The sequence below is a fragment of the Gossypium raimondii genome, chromosome 11 (genome assembly GCF_025698545.1).
Source record: "Gossypium raimondii isolate GPD5lz chromosome 11, ASM2569854v1, whole genome shotgun sequence".
NCBI lineage: Eukaryota > Viridiplantae > Streptophyta > Magnoliopsida > Malvales > Malvaceae > Gossypium > Gossypium raimondii.
The window spans coordinates 53,381,809-53,400,796 of NC_068575.1; the positions used below are offsets into that span (position 1 = coordinate 53,381,809).

The window sequence follows — 18,988 nt, forward strand, 5'->3', positions numbered from 1 at the left end:
CACTCGGTTAGTGGGTTACAAAACACGGAACAACCCATGTTTGGTAGCAGTGTGGAATACACAACCCCCGTACAACACTCTGTCGATGGATGGGACATGCACATCGGTGGGTCGATGTTTGATGATGGAAATACATACTGGGGAACCGCATCCACTTCTAGTGATTGGCAATCTACATCGAATTGGGGACGTTATGAAATGCCCAGAAAAAGGGATGATGTTCTCCTTACGACGTCTTCCGGTGAGAGGACTTCGTACGTTACAGATGATGGTGGGTTAGAAGATGACTCCGATGTGGATCCACCTTGAGAGCCCGGGCCCGATGATGCAGAAGTTGCATTATTTTCTGAATCAGAGCCTATTCCAACCGAACCTGAAGATGTTAAAGGGGTTCAGATAAAGAAGAAGATCCACGATTCAGGGCATACTCACCTCCAGCCCACATGCATAATGTCAATCTGTCTGCAGGTGATGCGTTGGAGTTTCCAGATCTACTACATCGGTTGCGTGATAGTACACGTTCGGTACTGGATTTTGGTGAATTTGAAGTTGGTAATCAGTTTTCCAACTAGGATAGTTTTATTGGTGCTTTGAAACAACATAGCATCAATAATGGTGTTAACTACCACATCGTTAAGTTCAAAGCTGATAAGTTTGAGGCGAAGTGTGCAGTGCAATACGGCACATGTTCATGGAAAATCTACGCCTCGTTGAGGAAAAGGACAGGGTTGTGGGAGATTTAAAAGTACAAAGGTCCACATACATGTGCTGCAGGTACAGTATTTAGGGCTTTTGAATAATACTATTTTTATGTAATGTTGCATTATTTAATGTACTCCGTTTATAGGTATTTCACAAGATCATCCCAAGATGGATTCAGCTATGTTAGCTAGCTTGATACTACCTACGGTAAAGGCAGATCCCAGGACTTCAGTGCCAGTATTAATTGCCAATATTCGTAGCCAAATAGGGTACACACCCTTTTACCATAAGGCCTGGATAGCTAAGCAGAAGACGTTAGAGAAGATGCATAGTGGGTGGGACGCTTCATATAATGAAATCTGGCAGTGGTGTCAAGTGCTAGAGAGATACGTCCCAGGTTGCATAACAGACCTTCAAACGGAACATGCGTACTACAACGACCAATTGCTACGTGGATGTCAAGTGTTCAAACGCTTGTTTTGGACCTTTAAGCAATATCGAGACGCATTTTCATACTGCAAGCCATTGATACAAATTGACGGTACCTTTATGTTTGGTAGATATACCCATCGGCTAGTGGTAGCAGTGGCAACTACAATGTCATGAAGTTCTCGCAGTTTTTATATGTCAGAGAATATTGGAAACCCTCAAGTGGTTGTAACTAGACTTGTCCATGGGTCGGGCGGCCCGGCACTGGCCGACGGCCCGCCCGAAATATGGGAGGGTTCGGGTAAAAATATAGGCCCGAAATATGGGCTTGGGCAAAAATTTAGGCCCGTTTAAAAAACGGGCAGACCTCGAACAAAATTTTTTGGCAGGGCTCTACCTACCAAAATATATTTAAATAATATATATTTTTATTTTAAAATATAATAGTTTAAGTTTTTATGTTTAAAAATATATATTTATTTTATGTTTAAGTTATTAGTATTAGTTTTCATTTCCCAATCCACCGTCTGTCTTCCAATTCCAAATCCCTAACCTTATCGTGCCTTGACTTCCTTGACTGCCGAAGTGCCGATCCACCTCCACCGTCAAGACCTCCACCGATCCACCTCCGGTCCTCCACCCACTTCCAGAATCAAGCGTTTAAAGGTTTGTTTTTTCCCGAATCGCCAAGTAGAAGCAAGCATACAAGGGAGTTTGGTACAGGTACGGGTTTGCTCATCTTCTTCGATTTCCTCTTTTCATTCTCTTTAAGATACTTCATTTCTTATGATTATTCTTCTTCAGGTTACTCTTTTCTTTGTTTGCCTGCTGAACCTTCTTTGTTTGTCATTTCTTTCTTTCTTTTATTTTTTTTGCAATGCCTTAGAAGATGCAAAAAACCTAGGAATAGAATTTGTCTCCACTTATTGGTAATCCTGATATTTCGATACCAACTTCCAATTTTGATGGATGTCTGTTAGACTTGCTCTTTTAAAAGAAGAGCCTATGAACACTTTAATTAGAAGTATGAAACTTTTTTTAAAATTAAAAAAGCCCATAAGAAAACTGGGGGAAATATTGAAATGATGAAGAAGGGGTCTGTAAGGAAATTGATTGCTGTTTAGTCAACAGATTAGATGAAAAGGATAATCAAACTCAACACCCCATTGCGTGGGGCTAGGAACTTTAGATTAGATGGCCAGCCACGTTCAGTCCCACTCCATTCCACAGATGTGAAACGCGTCTCAACACTCATTAAATCATTTTTTTTTACAAAAGCCCAAGGCCAAATTGTTTGAGTTGATTGAACGTTTGGACTAAATGGTTGTTTTTTTTCCTCTCCAGTTATGGAACTATATTGTCCTCATTAACCTTGTTGTTTTGGTCCTCAAAGTAATTTGCTATGGTCTGATATGGTATATGAGGTTTCGATCCCATGAGCTAATTTGCATGTATTGGTTTGTATTTAGTTTCATGTTTATTATTTTACTCTGAGGTCAGCAAGTAATTGAATAGGGAATACATCTAGCAGTATTTTAATCTGCAGTACATGATTTTAGTAAACATTAGGATTAATGTATTTTACTTTTTCAGGCATTAGGTACCAGATTCACTCAATTTGTACAGCCTGTATTTCAAAGGTGCATAAATATCATCCAGATTCCAGACTCAACAATTGGCTAAGGTGTTTATCAATTTGACTTTCATTTCTCTTCTAGTAAGCAATTTAGGTTAATTTGTTCATTTCTGCTTTTCTCTTTATGGTTGCCTGATGCTTTTATTGGCACATGTTCATTTTTATTCACTGTAATAGATTTTTTATTACTAGATGTATTGGTATATGAGGTTTCAGTCCTCATAGATTTTTTACTGTAATAGATTTTTTACTTCTAATATATTTTTATTCACTGTAATAGATTTCATTAATTTCTTTTTGGTACATATGTAATTTAGCTTATAGAATAAGTATGAATATCTCAATTGGTACATATGTAATAATTTGCCTATGGTTTATATATAAATTTGAAATCTAATAAATGTTTTTGTTCCATTCAATATTTCAATTCCTATTCATTTTTGTTTGCATTTTAATTTTGTTTGATTTTCCTCTACATAACGGTAACGAACTTTCAAAGTTAAACTATTTGGTTATGATTATTTAAACCCATATTGTATTGCCAAGTTTGAATAGATAATTATGAGTTATGGCAATTCATTATATTTTGTTGCCTAATTTGATTTGATGTCTTAACTAATCGATGCGTTCGACCTATTACATCAATGCTTGCTGATTTTTTTATTATAATTTTATTATGTTCCGATTATATTTTGCTAATATTATTCAATGATTGCGACCAATTCCAAACCACTTTCATGGTAAAAAGTGACGTTATATTAAAAAGGGAAGATGTGATTTTACATTAACACAAATTGGTATTTGGTTGGGTTCTTAATTCATTCTAAGATGCACAAATTAAAAAGTGGCGGTTAAACAGGGTAATTTCAATTCTAATCCAACAACTTACCTTTTTCGGACAAAGCGGTTAAACAAAAGTTGGTCAAAGAAAGGTTAAATTCTATTCTTAGTCTTCTACTTTGTGAAAGTTATGAATTTAGTTTTTGTAAATTAATTTGATTAAGTTTAGCTTGGGTGTTTTTTAATTGGTCAGATTTTGAAAAATGTAGTCTTAGCTTAAAAGGTTGCAGTTAAATTTAATTACTAATATTATACTATGCGTATAATTATAAATTTGTCAATATTCTTTAATTAGATTATTCTAAATCTTTATACTCTTTGAATTTTGACATTTTATCTTGATCCAAATGATATTCAAGTGAGTAACATGCGAAAATAACAAGTTGATAGTGTTACAAAATAATAATAATAATAATAAAACATCAAGTTTGTTTTACTAATCAAATGTTAGATTTTGTTACAACAATTAATATAATTAATACAATTAACAATTAATACAATTAATAATTTGATAAATTTACTAATCAAATGTTAGATTTTATTACAACAATTAATACAATTAACAATTAATAATTTGATAATTTTACTAACAATTAATTTTAATAACAATTAGTTTTAATTTTATTTAAAAATAATTTTAATTTTAATGCAAACGGGCGGGCAGGCTCGGGCCCCATATTTTTTTTCGGGCGGGCACTGGCAAAATCTCGAGCCCATATTTGGTCGGGCCGAACTCGTCCTACCCGGCCATGGGCACCTCTAGTTGTAACTAGCCTGTTCGAAGTGCATTAATGCAATGGACTCAGATGCAGACAATCAGGAAAATAATAGATCCTCACACATGCATGGTCATTCGTATGTGGCAAGACCATAAAAAATTGGATGCAAAAACCATATGCAACTGCATCATTCTGTTGGTGAAAAACATACCTACCATCGCTGTATCGATCCTTATTGCGGACATGCAAGCTCAATTCAAATACATGGTTTCCTATAGCAAGGCATGGTGCGCGAAGCAAATGGCGATGCAATAGTTGTATGGTGACTAGGATGCGTCATACAATAAACTTTAATGGTGGGTAGCCATAATGCAGAAGTATGTGTCGGCAACAGTGATTGATTTTCAAACATTGCCACAAATAGGCCGGGACGGCGAGATAGAACCGAGGAAATGAGTTTTCCATTGATTGTTTTGGACGTTAAAGCCGTGTGTTAGGGCTTTCCCTTACTGCAAGTCGTTGGTACAGGTGGACGAAACATGGCTTTATGAGAAATACATGCAAATACTCTTTATTGCAATTGCACAAGACGGCAACCGCAATGTACTTCCTATCACATTTGCCATCGTGGAAGGTGAGAATTTCGAGTCGTGGTAATTTTTCTTGAAAAATCTACGGAGGCACGTTATTAAGTAAGACAACGTTTTCCCTATCTCGGACAAATCGAAGGAACTACTTGTTGCAATACGGTGTTTGGTGGTTCCATAAAGGTCTATTTATTGCATCCAACACATCACAGCAAACTTCCACAGATATTATAAGAATGAAGAATGGTGTAAATAAATCGTGAACATGGGTAATGTTCCAAAATAGATTTGTTCATATTTCATTTTTAGAATCTTTTTTTAAAAAATTAGCGGTTCGTATATATTTGATAAGTTCTTTCTCAAGATTTATCAGTTTGTATTTTTTTTAAATCCCTAAATTTATACTTTGTAATTTTTAAAATATTAGTTTAAAATCGCATGCACTCGTTAGAACCGCGAAGATTCAGGCAAAGTTTCGTAAGACTTGAAGCTCATATGAACTCGTTACTCGAAAATTGACATCTTCGACAGTGGTTGGTAGAATGGAGAACTGACAGTGGAGTCAAAATTACGATGATGGGTATCGGTATAGTCAAATGACGACCAACCTCGTAGAGGCAATCAACTTCGTCTTGACGCGTACACCTCATCTACCGATTTCTGTTATTTTCTTGGCAAAATTTTATAGGCTGGCCACATTTATGTCAAGGATGGGGATGAGACAAGTAAAGTAGATACAGGCCGAGAACGTATACGCTGAGGTCGTCCGAAGGCCCATGGCATAACCCCAATGAGGGCGTAGATGATAAACGCATAATTGTATTCGCGCGACTTGGAGACTTTCCCAATTCAATAGTACGTCAACTATCGCTCGGGTCTTCCGTCGAAGTCATACGTAGCTAATCTGTGAAATAGGCGTTGCGAGTGTAAAAGGTACCAAACTCTTCAGTATCTGTGTGTACATGTTCATGCAGCGTATGCACTTACAAATCTAAACGTCGAACAATTCATAGACAAGGTCTACACGCTGTAACGCACATTACGTATCTAAGAAAATGAATTTCCCCTAATACCGGATGTCTTGAACTAGGATGTTCCTATTTTCGAGATATTGCCAAACCACAATCTTCGTAGACATCCTAAAAGTCGACCACATTCGACGAGGTTTCGAAAGGACATGGATGTCAAGGAGACAGGCAAACCCAAACAGTGCACTGTAGCGAACATCCAACCACAACCAATCAAGTTGCTCACATCGTGTCTATGTTACTAGTCAATCTTCTTATGATGCAAGATTGGAAGATTACGAGTGATTTTTTTTTTATTTTTCCATAATTCTTATGATTTATCTATGTGATTCAATTTTGTATCTGTAAATCAATTTTGTATGTAAAGATAAAAAGATTAAAATATGGTTGTAAAATTATGTAAATTAAGAACCCCAAATAGTAAAATCCACGTTAAAAAAACGTAAAAATAAATTAAAAAGTTATCAACTGAAAACAATAAAGAAATCTCATCAATTAAAAAATTAAAGTAATTAAAGAAATATATAGAGAAATGAAAAAATAAAAATAAACAATCGAGTTTAATAAAAAATAATTTAAATGAATAAATTTAAAAGAATAGAATTTAATTTAAAAATAATTAAAGAAATAAACTAAGTAAAGAAATAAAAAATCAACAATCGAATTTAATTAAAAGATTAGTATAAAAGAATAATTATAAATTTAAAATAATATAATTTAATTAAAAAAAGAGAATAATTAAAGAATTAAAGTAAATAAAGAAATATTTAAATAAAAAAATTAAAAACCCCATCAATAGGCCTGACATCAAAAAGAAATAAAGAAATTATTTAAAGAATTTGATTACACTTGACAGGCTATGGGACGCGGGCTTGGTCCATAAATGATCGGCATCAGGCTTTGAGATGCGGGCTTGGCTTTTAAATGGTCGGCATCAAACTTTGAGCCTGACAGCAACAAGCCGTGGGCCTTAAGTGGACGGCACTTGACCCATGTCAGCGGTGCGTCGACCTTGTGATGGCCGGTTTCAGCCAGCACCAACGTGACCCGACAAGCACGGGTCACAGTGTATTCAGGTAATTTTTTTCTTTCTTTTTCTTTCATTTATTTTTCATCACACCCCTTTTGGTCCCCCACTATAAAACCCCTCATTGGAACCCCTATGTGATACCACCGCAAGTTTCATTGTTGGCCCCCCTTGACCACCCCTGATCATCGAAATTTTTTCCTCATTTTTTCTATAATACTGAAAGAATGTAAGTTAATACAACTTTTTTTTACAAAATTAAAGGTTTTTCAATATTTTCTTAATTTTTTATATCATTCGTGATAAATTGTTCGATTTTTATGTAGATATCGGAATGGATCCTAATTCTCTTCTAAATCACGATAACCACATTGCAAAGTTTGTTTACAATATGGTAATTTTTTGATCAATTGAGATTTAAACAAAATTACAATAATTTGTATTTTTAATGAGAAATAAAACATATTTTTTACTATTTTTGGAGGAACGGTACTGAGTTATGAGACCTCGACTCCATGATCCGAAATATTTTCCCCATCAGATAATTCTGTTATTTTTTAATGCCGTGGGGTTTGGGGTAGCCGTGTACATTAAGATTGCTGACCTATGGGCCGATTTAATATCAACCCTAGTGGAACGATGGCGCTCGGAGACACACACATTCCACCTCTCGCGTGGGAGGCAACAATAACACTGCAAGACATAGCAGTCCAACCGGGGTTGTTTATTAATGGAGAAGTAGTGACCGGGTCGAGAAAAGTGATCGATCTGTGGGGCACTTGCGAACGATTACTAGGAAGAGTGCCCCTTCGATGCTGAAGAAGGAAAATTAGAAATTCACGTGGTTAAGAAATAACTTCGAACATTATTTACGTTGCAACAACGTTTATTTTGCAACTCATAGGTGAGGTATTGATGCCGGGCATAAATCAGAATAAAGTCTATATTATGCACCTCCCATTACTAGAAAACCTAACACAAGCCGGGAATTATAGTTGAGGTTCTGCAGTACTGGCGTGCGTATATTGTGAGCTTTGTTAAGTGACAAAGCCATCTACAAAGATCATGGGCGGTTGCTGCCTTCTACTGCAGTCGTGGGCCTTATACTGGATGTCATTTCTGGCATCAGTGAGCCACTAACCGCGGGCCTTCCCACTCGTAAATAGGTGATTGATCATTCGACTTTACCATTTGTTTCCTAATTGTATAGTATAGTACTTTTTGCATGCAAAAAATAATCCAAAATATGAACGTGTATTTCAAAGGGGCAGCGATATCGGGAATCGGACGATCATACATCGTGCCCATATAGCGCTAGATGGTAGAGGCTCACTTTGGGGATAAGGTAAAATACACTTTCGAATTTTTTTTTCAAATACAATAATTGCAAAAAAAAAATTAACTTAGCTAAAATGTATGCTCTATATTGTGCAGTTTCTATGGATATCAAGGCGTCGTCAGGATCTTGATAGTTTTGATTTTTTATTGTAAATATTTACTTTGTAATTATTCTTCCAATACGAAAAACGAATTTTTAACGTAATTATTTGTGGGCATAAATGAGTACAAAATATTAAGTAAAAAATATAATTCAACAAATAATAATACGTAACACTTTTTTTACATATACAAGAAAATACGAACATCTTAGAAAATTGATATACTAAAATATAAAATTTTACCAACAAATAATATGGACTAAAATATTTTTATAGATCTAAAAATAATACAACCATTTTACAAAACTGATATTCGAAAATATAAAATTCAACCAACAAATAATACGGACTAAAATTGATTTACAGATACAAAAATAATACCAACATTTTGAATTGTAGTTTCTTTATAGTTAGTAGTCTTCTGCTTGAATCAGGTCTACGTTGCTTTTAGTAATTTTGACCAGGTCCGCTCACCATATTCTTTAACCGTAACCGGTCTACACAGTTCGCCATCTATGACAGAGGAAGCCATCCAACCTTTGATGGCATAACTTTTATAGTTCACGTGACGGTATATAATTCAACTCTGGTAAAACATGAAAGTGTATAATTCAACCTCGAAATTCAGTTATACACTTCCAAGCACTCTCATCTGCAATCCATTACATGACACACATTTGATGGTACACTCCCATTTGATGGTATTCTCAACAATTTTTTTCCCATCCAATAGACTAAGGGGATGCCGACTATCAGTGTCCCAACATTATTTTTTTAAATCTGGTATTGGGGTGTCGGCCATCAGTGTCCCAATATCCCAATTTTTTTAAAAACTGGTATAAAGATGTCGGACGTCAGTGTCCCAACATCCAATTTTTTTAAAATTTTAAAAGGGGTGCCGGCCATTGGTGTACAGCACCCCCCAAAAAATATATTTTTTTAATTTGATAAAGGGATGCTAACCATTAATGTGCCAACACCCTAATTTTTTTTTCAAATATTGGTATAAACATATACCAGTATAATATGGGGTGAAAAAAATACGATGGTGCCAGGTATCTAGTCCCCGGCACCCAAAAAATTATTTTTTTAACACCTAACACAATCATTTGGGTGATTGTTTTCGAACCAAGATTTAAGTAAATAATTGTTTTTTTTGGTGATTTAGGTAAAATAACCCTTGTATTAACAAACATAACAAACTCAAAAGAAAAACAATTAAAATTGGAAAAAGAAACCTACCCATTAAGAAGTTTATAGTTTAGTCACAACTCGTATGTGGTTTTGAATGTTGGTATGCTTCTAATCTTTGTGAAATTCGTTCTCACTTCACAGGGGCGAATGTTAATAGGAATTAGGAGCTTTGGCCTTGGTTTTGAAATTTTTATTTCAGTTTCTAAATATTTTAAAAGTTTTAATTATGCTCCAAATTTTTTTAAAATTTCATTAATTCCATAAAAAATTTAAATATTTTAATTAAACGCTATTACCAACTTGGGGCTTGTATGGATGAATCTTACTATTCCGAGGCATTCGTTTATTGTATGGTTAGCTATGCAAAATCAGGTTTCAGTGAAGTGTAGGATGATAGCTTGGGGGTACCAAACTGATCCAAGGTGTGTTTTAGAGATAATCTTTTTGGTTGTTGCTCCTATTCGCTTTGGGATTGTATTTGGGGTTTTTGGTTTGCGAATGATTCATCATTCTTGGCAAGATTGATTTAATTAGCTTCTTATTCATGAAAAGAGCATACATGGGAGAGCTCCAAGACCAATTCAAGTTTTGTTCAATACATTAAGAGTTTTATTAGTGATAAGCTTGTTGATAAAAGATTGTTGTAAATATTTTTTGACATTTGATTTAGGGGTAAGGATTAAGTGCGAGTTTAGAAAGTAAAATTTTTTACTTCTGCTTTTCGGATAAAAAATACTTCTCAAGCTCGCACTTAATCCTCACCCCTAAACCAAATGTCAGAAATATTTACAACAATCTTTTATCAACAAGCTTATCACTAATAAAACTTTTAATTTATTTCTCTTTTGAGTTAATAATTTCTCTCTGAGTTTTTTTTTTAAGAATTTCTCTTGAGTTTCTTTTAGAAGAGTTTTAACAATCTTTTTAGATTGTGGGGATCATCTTCAAACTTTTTCTTATCTCGAAGGAAAAATTAGAGCCGTTTGAAGGGGGTTATGGATTCTTCGTGTTTCCAAGGCTTTTAGGACTTCTAAAGTCATGTTCTATCTTTCCATTTAACTTCTTTATTCGCTTCCTTAATCTTTGATTTATTATTTTATTTTACTTATTTATTTTAACTTTTTTATGTGACTTGGATTCAATTTCATTTCAGGTTGTATCAAAATCTAAATTTCTTTCCGAACGGCTAGAGCCCTAAGTCAAATCCGCGACTTTGACAAACTTTACGATCCGCTTTCGCGTTCATCCATCCCATCCTTTATCACCCCAAATACAATCTCAAAGCAACCTAGTATAGGAGCTACAACTAAAAAATATTTTTTTAATCTCAAAAGCACTTTTGAAATGTTAAAAAACATCTTGTTTAGGAATACTTTTATCTTAAAAGTATTTTTTATCCCAAAAATATTTTTAAAAAGTAATACTAAACTCATCTTAAATATAAATAATTTAGTTAAAGTATATGTAGCAAGAAGTTGTCTACTTTTTTGGATGAGTAAAAATTTACTTAATCCAAAGGAAAAAAACATTGGGCTTGTTCCTCATTAAATTCCATATAAATAGGTGATAGCAGCATAGAAGAAAGCCGAATAATAACAGTAGTGAAGAGTAATGATATATCTGGAAGGTACCCTATTTCTAATTGATCATAATTTTCCTTTCCATGTTCAGCTCTCTTTGGTTGAAAACTTTTGTTGCTTAAAGTAATTAACTTTAGAGATTTCCACATCTATCCCAGATTTCAAATTGTTGTTGAAATTGAATGAGGCAGCAGAAGAGCCTTATGAACGGAACAAGAATGGCGTGAGTGAAGAAAGTAGCTTGCGTTTTATGGAATGATCATTATAGTGTAAGGAGATTGCGTGCTCCTCCTCTGCTATGTTTCGCATATCTTGTATCATTACAACAATAGCAGCAGTATTTTCCATGATAGTCTATTAAAGTGGGTGACATGTAATGTTAGTACGTACAAAGATAAAAACATGATTCTAATTACTATATCATTAATAACCGGATAATATATTTTTAAGAAATATAATTATTTAGAAAGAGAAGAAAGGCAAGCCGTCCGTCACATGGAGCAGCTGACATCAAATTTATTCATATGCCGCCTACATTCTAACACCATTAACTATTTTTCTCGGATTTAAGCTTATTTTCTCTTCATAATTTGGAAATAACAAAAAACGAAATCTATTTTGACTAAAAATTCATCCAATTTTCACGGTTAAAACTCTACTTTCAAAATATTCTGCTTGCAGCCCGAACCAACTTTTTATTTTGATCAAGGCTAAGGATACGAGCTTTTGGGTTTCAACTTAAAAAGTTTGAACACAAATACTTTATTATTTCATCAATGATCTCCCTTTGACCTCACCTTTACAAAATTGCTGCAAAAGAATACAATGTATCAAAATCTACATAAAAACTTGTGTACAAAAATGTAAACAACATGAACATCACTTTGAAAAAGTAATGATAATCTGAATTGGAAAAACACAAATACTAGAATGTCTTTCTTTCCTTTCCTTGAAGAATCAAAAATGTTTCTTAATGTAAATTTTATTGTATCCTCAATTACATAACTAAAATGTTCAAAAGATTCATGCTTGTGACCAGTTTTCAGAGTTTGTCAAATGTAATTGCAACGCTTCTCTGCATCCTGGTATTAGTTTTGTTGAGTGAAACCATCCATGTTGGGAATGTTGTGGACTTTCTTGGGGACTCGTCCATTGAGGTGGTTGAAACTTTAGGTATTCGCATGGCTTGTTTGAGGGATTGGACAGACTAGGGTGGTTTTTTAGTCAAATTAGCTTAATATTCCTCTAGTAGTTGGACTACAGCGGCTGATGAGCTTCAAAATGAGTAGGTAGGGTGGTGCATCTTGAGTCACGCGAAGCTAATATGCTAGAGGTCCAACTGTTGCTATGTCAAATTGTCTCGTGGAATTGAAAAAGTGTTTTTGATGGAGGAGTCACTGATTGTTGGGGTTTTATATATGCATATACATTTGGGGTAAGAATTTGGTTGATGCATAATTTCCATAAATTAGAAATTTTATGGATAAAAACAGAGCTCTTAGAATCGCTTGGTAGGAAAGGAATTAGAAGCAATGATAATTAGGTGAAACTAGGATTTCTGATTTTATTTTAAAATATAAATATTATGGTAATTACATATTTTATTTATTTAATTAAAAAAATCCTTGAAATTTCAAAAGTTAATAGGGTGAGATTGTCTAATAATTGTTTGTACGAAAGGGTTTCCCATAAAAATATTGGAGGCTCACATCACATGCATGTATCTTGTTGTTTGATGGTTGAAAAAATTTAATCTGCAAATCAAATGAAAGGATGATGATTGAGGAACCAAATGATGTTTGCTAATCTTCCTCACTAAATACTTGTTTCATATGAGATGGAGTGATTCTTTGTTTGGTCTCCATGAAAATCAAAAAGTCATAAATGAAAGATGGTCTGTATCAGTCATGGGAAAAGCTGATAATGTCTCACAAAGGGGAACATTTAATTACACAACTATATAATATTTTTTAAACAAATTATATTAATCGATATCTTTTGAATTTTAAAGGGGAGCCGAGAAGACTCTGCCTATAACAACCTAATTTGTGTCGTAAAACATAGAAGATTAGTAGCGATAAGAATGTGTTGGATGAACAAAGGTGTAATTGTATTAACCAACAGCTTTATTCATTGTTACCGGTTCCGTCGTATGCAATTATGTGCATTGAAGATTGCAATGGAGAATAGTGCGATGCATGCCTGGAAGGCCAGAACGTAATTGATGCCCCAAAACTGTAGCTTGAACGGACGTCACCTTTACTAAAAGCCCTTTGTATGAGTCTTTGATTTTTCCTTGCTTGTATGGCAGGGACCTGACCTCACCTCACCTCACCTGACTTGACATTGTACTTTTTGTTATTATTTTCTTCAAACAGGTTTTGTCAGTTCAATCTAAAGCCACGTTTTAATAACGCTGATGTATATATGCACTGAAAGCGGGATTTTTACTAAATTATTATAAAAAATAAAAAATAACTAAAATATTATAACTTTTTTTTATTTATTAAAATATACCAAAAAAAAACCTGTGGTGGCACTAAAGATGTCAAAGAGATTGGCGGCACTAATTGTGCCAAAAGACTAAAATGTAACTATTTGTAGTTTCAAGGACCTGACATGTAAAATTATCATTTTAAATTTTGAAAATGAATTGCTGCCGCTGTGCGTGTGGGGCGCACTAAAATTGAAATGTGATTAATTACCTTCTAAACCCTCCTTATTTTAATTAAGTAATAAACTCTAATTAGTTAAGTGATAATTAAGATACTTAGAATTCTAATTAAGTAATAACTCTATTTTAATTTAATAAACTATTCTCATTTAATAAACTCTATTTTGGTAATTTGATGAGAATAGTTTATTAAATTAAAATAGAGTTATTAAGTAATTTGATGAGAATAGTTTATTAAATTAAAATAGAGTATTACTTAATTAGAATTCTAAGTATCTTAATTATCACTTAACTAATATTAGATTTAATTAAAAATTAATAGAAATACTGGCATGCCTTATTGAAAAACCGTAGCAATAATAAAACCGATCACCCATAAATGTAACTCAAATACAAAAATAAATTATAATTATAAACTATTCTCATCAAATTTAGTAAAATTTTAAATAAACTATTCTCATCAAATTACCAAAATAATACATAAAATGCTAATTAGTTTATGCTTTTTAAATAGCTTTATTTTAGGTAAAATATATTTACTTTAATAATAAAATAAATGGCTTTTATGAGTAAAAATCATAGATTAAGAGCTTATTTAACTACAAAAATAGGTTGAGGGCTTGTTTATTAAATAAAAAAGTGAGTTAAAGGGGAATAAAAAGAAAATAATAAATAAGGAGGGCTTAGAAGGCAATTAGCCACATTTTAATTTTAGTGCGCCCGGCAGCGATTCACTTTCAAAATTCAAAATGATAAATTTACATGTTAGGTCCTTAAAACTACAAATAATTACATTTTAGTCTTCTGGCACCATTGGTGCCACTAATCTCTTTAGCACCTTTGGTGCCGCCACAAGTTTTTTTTTTTTTGCAGGTTTTTGTTTTGTTTTTATATATTTTGGTAAATAAAAAAATTTATAATATTTTGATAAATAAAAAAATTATAATATTTTAGTTATTTTTTTTATTTTTTTTATAATAATTTAGTAAAAAACCCACTCAAAGCCAAGCCATGGAGCTCACATCTCAGAGAAGGGGAGGGTGGTAGGAGTGCTCCCAAACCCAACCCCTCTCTCCATCAAGTGGATAAAGCAAAGCATAGGTCTGGAACTAGCAAATAAAAAAATCTAGTGGAATGTCAGGCTGAAGATAAAATCAATTAATAAAAATGAAATGCCTACAAATAAGACCAAAAAAAAAAGAGAAGACCAAACTACAGCTTCACCCCATTCTAAACGTTAATATCCATTGAATTAGAGAATATAATGAAAAATCGTTTTAGGCCAAGGAAATGCAACCAAAAGTAGAAATTGAGTAATGATCATTTCTGTACATGTGGTAGATAAGCATAAAAAAGAAGAAAGAGGATGACAAAAATTTCCGGCAGGATAAAATTTTACTATTTTTTTTGTACAAACAGGTAAAATGGGGCATAGATTCTCCTGCAGGTAATCATCTCTAGCAACTTTTTAATCTTGTCCAGACAATAGACTTGTAAGAAAGAATCAGCAACTGAGAGCCTCATATTTCATTGGAAGTGGACGATTAAACCCAACTTGTGATAGCAAATTCCCAACTGCTGCAAGATCCCTGCAAAATACACCTTGAAACGCGTTTGTACTGGATGTTGTTTCGTTTTCACTGGGATTAGCCCTCCCATCGCAATCCGAGGCATTTGATGAATTTACTGAATAAGCGAGAGTAGATTCAGGATCCAATTTAGAGCTAGAATTTTGGGTCTGTGGCACTTGAACTGTAGCTTTCTTCCTTCGCTTCTCAGCCGCTTCTTCATCCATAATTGTAGACATGACGCTGGAATAACCTTTTTGAAGCAATCTGTAAAGAAGCAGAGCCGACAACTTGCCTCTGTCTTTGACCGAGTCAACATCACGCTCGTCAGCGAACTCGCAACTATCGATAAAGTTGGTAGCTTTATCCGGCTTGTGCCTCAAACAAAGCAGCAAATGAGCTCTCTCAAGCTCAGACCTTGAACACCCACGACGTAAACCGATCAATGCATAGTAATCGACATTTGCAGTCTCCCCGGAAGCAACCCTTTGCTTCAACTGCTGAATTTTAGTGGTCAATGCGCAAAGCTTCCCTGGAATCTCCCTGTACCTAACGTTGTGACGCTTCCAGACAGGCCCTGGAAGCTTCCTATCCCGCAAGATGGAATTGTAAAGTAGTTTCAAGTGTTCAAGGTCGTGCAAACAATCAGGTAAACAGCGTATTGTTTCCAAAAGTGAGGCCCTGGTGTCGAGCGCTTGGATGCAAGCTGGGTCAAGAGCAAGCGTTTTGTTGCAGTCGGAGATTGACTCAGCTATCCGACCCGATGCCTTGTAAGCAGAGGCTCGATGCATATAACACTCTGCGAGGAAGCCCTGAGGGGCGAGACGGCGGCCGTCCACGATCTTGGAGAAATGGCGTATGGCTTCGGAGTAGAGGCCAGCATCTAAAGCGGCAATGGCAGCGGTTCGACGGCGGAGGAGGAATTTGATATGGGATAGAAGCTGGGAAATGTTTTGGAATTCAGAGAGAGATGTGGGATTCCGTGGAGGCGTAGAGGGAGGCGTTGTGGCGGCAGAGGAGATGTCTGATGTAGTAATAGTGATAGGGAGGGAGAAGCTATCATCGGACCTGCAGATGCTTTCACGGCGGAATGCGGCGGATGCTAGACGCTTTCCGGTTTGGAGGAGAACCATAGCGTCCTCCATTAGGCCTAACTGACAGCACGCTTGGCCTAGAACCAAGTACCTGTATCAAAATAGAGTTCAAAATTACTCCCATGCCCTTTTTGCCTGAAAATTCAGTCTAGATCGGGCTTTATTTATTATTCTTTTCCTATGGAAAAAATTAATCACTTAATTATAGAAGAGGACTATAGCCAAATTGCGTTTCTTAACTTGTTTATTTTTAATATTTCTGGGTTCACTTAACTATTGGTTAATTTTATTTTGTTTAAAACTTGGGTACACAAAATAACAACCAACATGATTCTCGTTTCTATATATGATTTTCAGGAACATTTTAAAATGGTAGCTAATAGTCAACTAATAACACCATTCCAAAAAGGAAATATAAAAGAGGCAAATTAGCAGATGGTCAGAAGTTGGAAATCCCATGAAGGCAGGCTCTGCATTTACTTCAATAGCACTAGAATAGAACATGGTGTCCTCTGATAACAAACAAATAAACAAAAACCATAAGGAATGTAAAATTACCTCCATTGCCCTTCTTTGTCGCAGTTTTTACTTAACCCAGACATAACTTTCTTCTTCAAGTCGGAGACAGAGAAACACTTGAAAGAAGGGTCTTGGGAGTTAGGAGGAGGGAGAAGGTTGACACGCTCCCTGGAGAGGGGTTGGGAGGAGTTATCAGAGGAAAGGGAGGCGGAGTCGTCGCTGGAGATCTTGATACTTGGAATGTAGTCTTGAAGCATGTCAGCAACGTCCTTGAAACGTCTCAGATACAGCAAACATCTGGCCTTCAGTTCCAGAGCTATCTCGAAACGGGGCGACAGAGCCAATGCCGCATCTAGAAGATTAAGAGCGGAAGCCATCTCGCTTTGTTCTTGCGTCGCCATAAGGCACCTTGCATCCTTAACATACTTTTCTACAAGCTGCGCAGATCAATGTAAAACAACCCCCATTTCAGTCAAATGCAGAGTTAATACGATCATTTTTTTTAAATGAAACTTCGTAGAAACTGAATGAAAGATCAAGGCTTTTTACCTTTCTATTGCTAACCCACCAGTGTTTCTTCTGATCATTAGCACTCAAACATGGAGAAACGGCCATGGTTGTTTTTAGTTCACTTTTTCCTTGTTGAAGAAGAAATAAAATCAATCAACCATTAACCCCTCTCTCTCCCTCTCTCTTTTCTTTCTTGCTCCCGAAGCATGCATATATACATATATGTTATGTATGAGGAGCAAATTAGAGAAAGAAACGGTGGGAAAAGGGAAAGTGAGTGGGAGAGAGAAGGAGAGAGAGGGGAAGAATGGAGAAAACGTTAATAAGGGGAAGGTTATGGAGAGAATTTGTTCTCTCCATGAAAGGAAAGAAAAAAAAAGAGAAAATTGCCAGCTTTGACCTCAGAGCAGGCTTTCATCCTTCAACTTCATAGCTGGCATCATGCCATTTTAGATTCTCTCTCTTCACTATGCTATGTGGCCTATGAGACTAGGCCCCAGACCCTCGCAATTAATAAGATTTTGTAATAAAAAATACAAAATATAAAATAGGAATGGGTTGTTTTAGATAATAAACTGGTTTATCCGGTGAATGTATGAGTCTGACCGGATAAACCCGGTGAACTATCACGGGACCTCCGATTCAACTACCGGGATTGAAGGGAAAAGATAAAAGGGCAGCAAATTGCCCCAAAAGTAAGTAACTAAAGAGAGTGTGTAAGCAAGCATCTTCCAGTTATTTATTTCTGATCACTTCAAAATGACCCAAAAGTCCTCCTTTTTCTAGAATGTTTTTGAACTGCTGTTTTCCACTTGTAGGGATTGTCGTCGGAACATTATGGTCCATTAGAGTTATTTGAGGGTTTTAGAGGGATGGAGGTCACCCCAATCTCTCAAGACCTGATGGTGATTTTAATGGCTGACAACATGGTCACCCCCACTCTACTTGGGGAACATAAAGGTTTTTATTTGCCCATTCTTCTCTTTCATCATCCTTTCTTTTGGTTTGCTATCCTATTTTTCCATTATTATTGTTGTATTTAACTATACATTAATTTTGATCAAATGTGCATTGTCATACATAAAATTTTAACTTAATTTAATTTTCACATTTTACTAATAACACTATCCGTTTAACATTATTTTTGTTGATATATTACATACATAAATAATTACATTAATTGAATATAAAAATAAATATAAGTATTTATTTCTTTAAATATATACAATTGAATTAAAATTAAAATTTTATGTATATATATGAACCACAATTCAAGGTTAACATGTATGATTGCATCAAATTAAAATTTATGTATCAAATTACACATTAAACTAAAGTTGGTGTAGAAATTCGATATTTATTCCTTATATTTAATACAAAATTTAATGTAATATATATTAATAATTTATGTTATCCTAATACGTTTTACAATTAGTTGGTTA

The 18,988-nt window shown here is 34.7% G+C and overlaps 1 protein-coding gene across 1 annotated transcript; it reads right to left on the reverse strand.

Moving 5' to 3' along the window:
• Window positions 1-15,146: 15,146 nt before the first annotated feature.
• Window positions 15,147-17,986, reverse strand: LOC105802961 (uncharacterized). The gene is made up of 3 exons (XM_012634884.2): window positions 17,586-17,986; window positions 17,076-17,473; window positions 15,147-16,608 (listed from the first exon to the last, which is right to left on the reverse strand). Exons 1-3 carry the CDS (start codon window positions 17,649-17,651, stop codon window positions 15,360-15,362), a joined length of 1,713 nt encoding a protein of 570 aa, XP_012490338.1. The 5' UTR covers window positions 17,652-17,986; the 3' UTR covers window positions 15,147-15,359.
• Window positions 17,987-18,988: the final 1,002 nt, after the last annotated feature.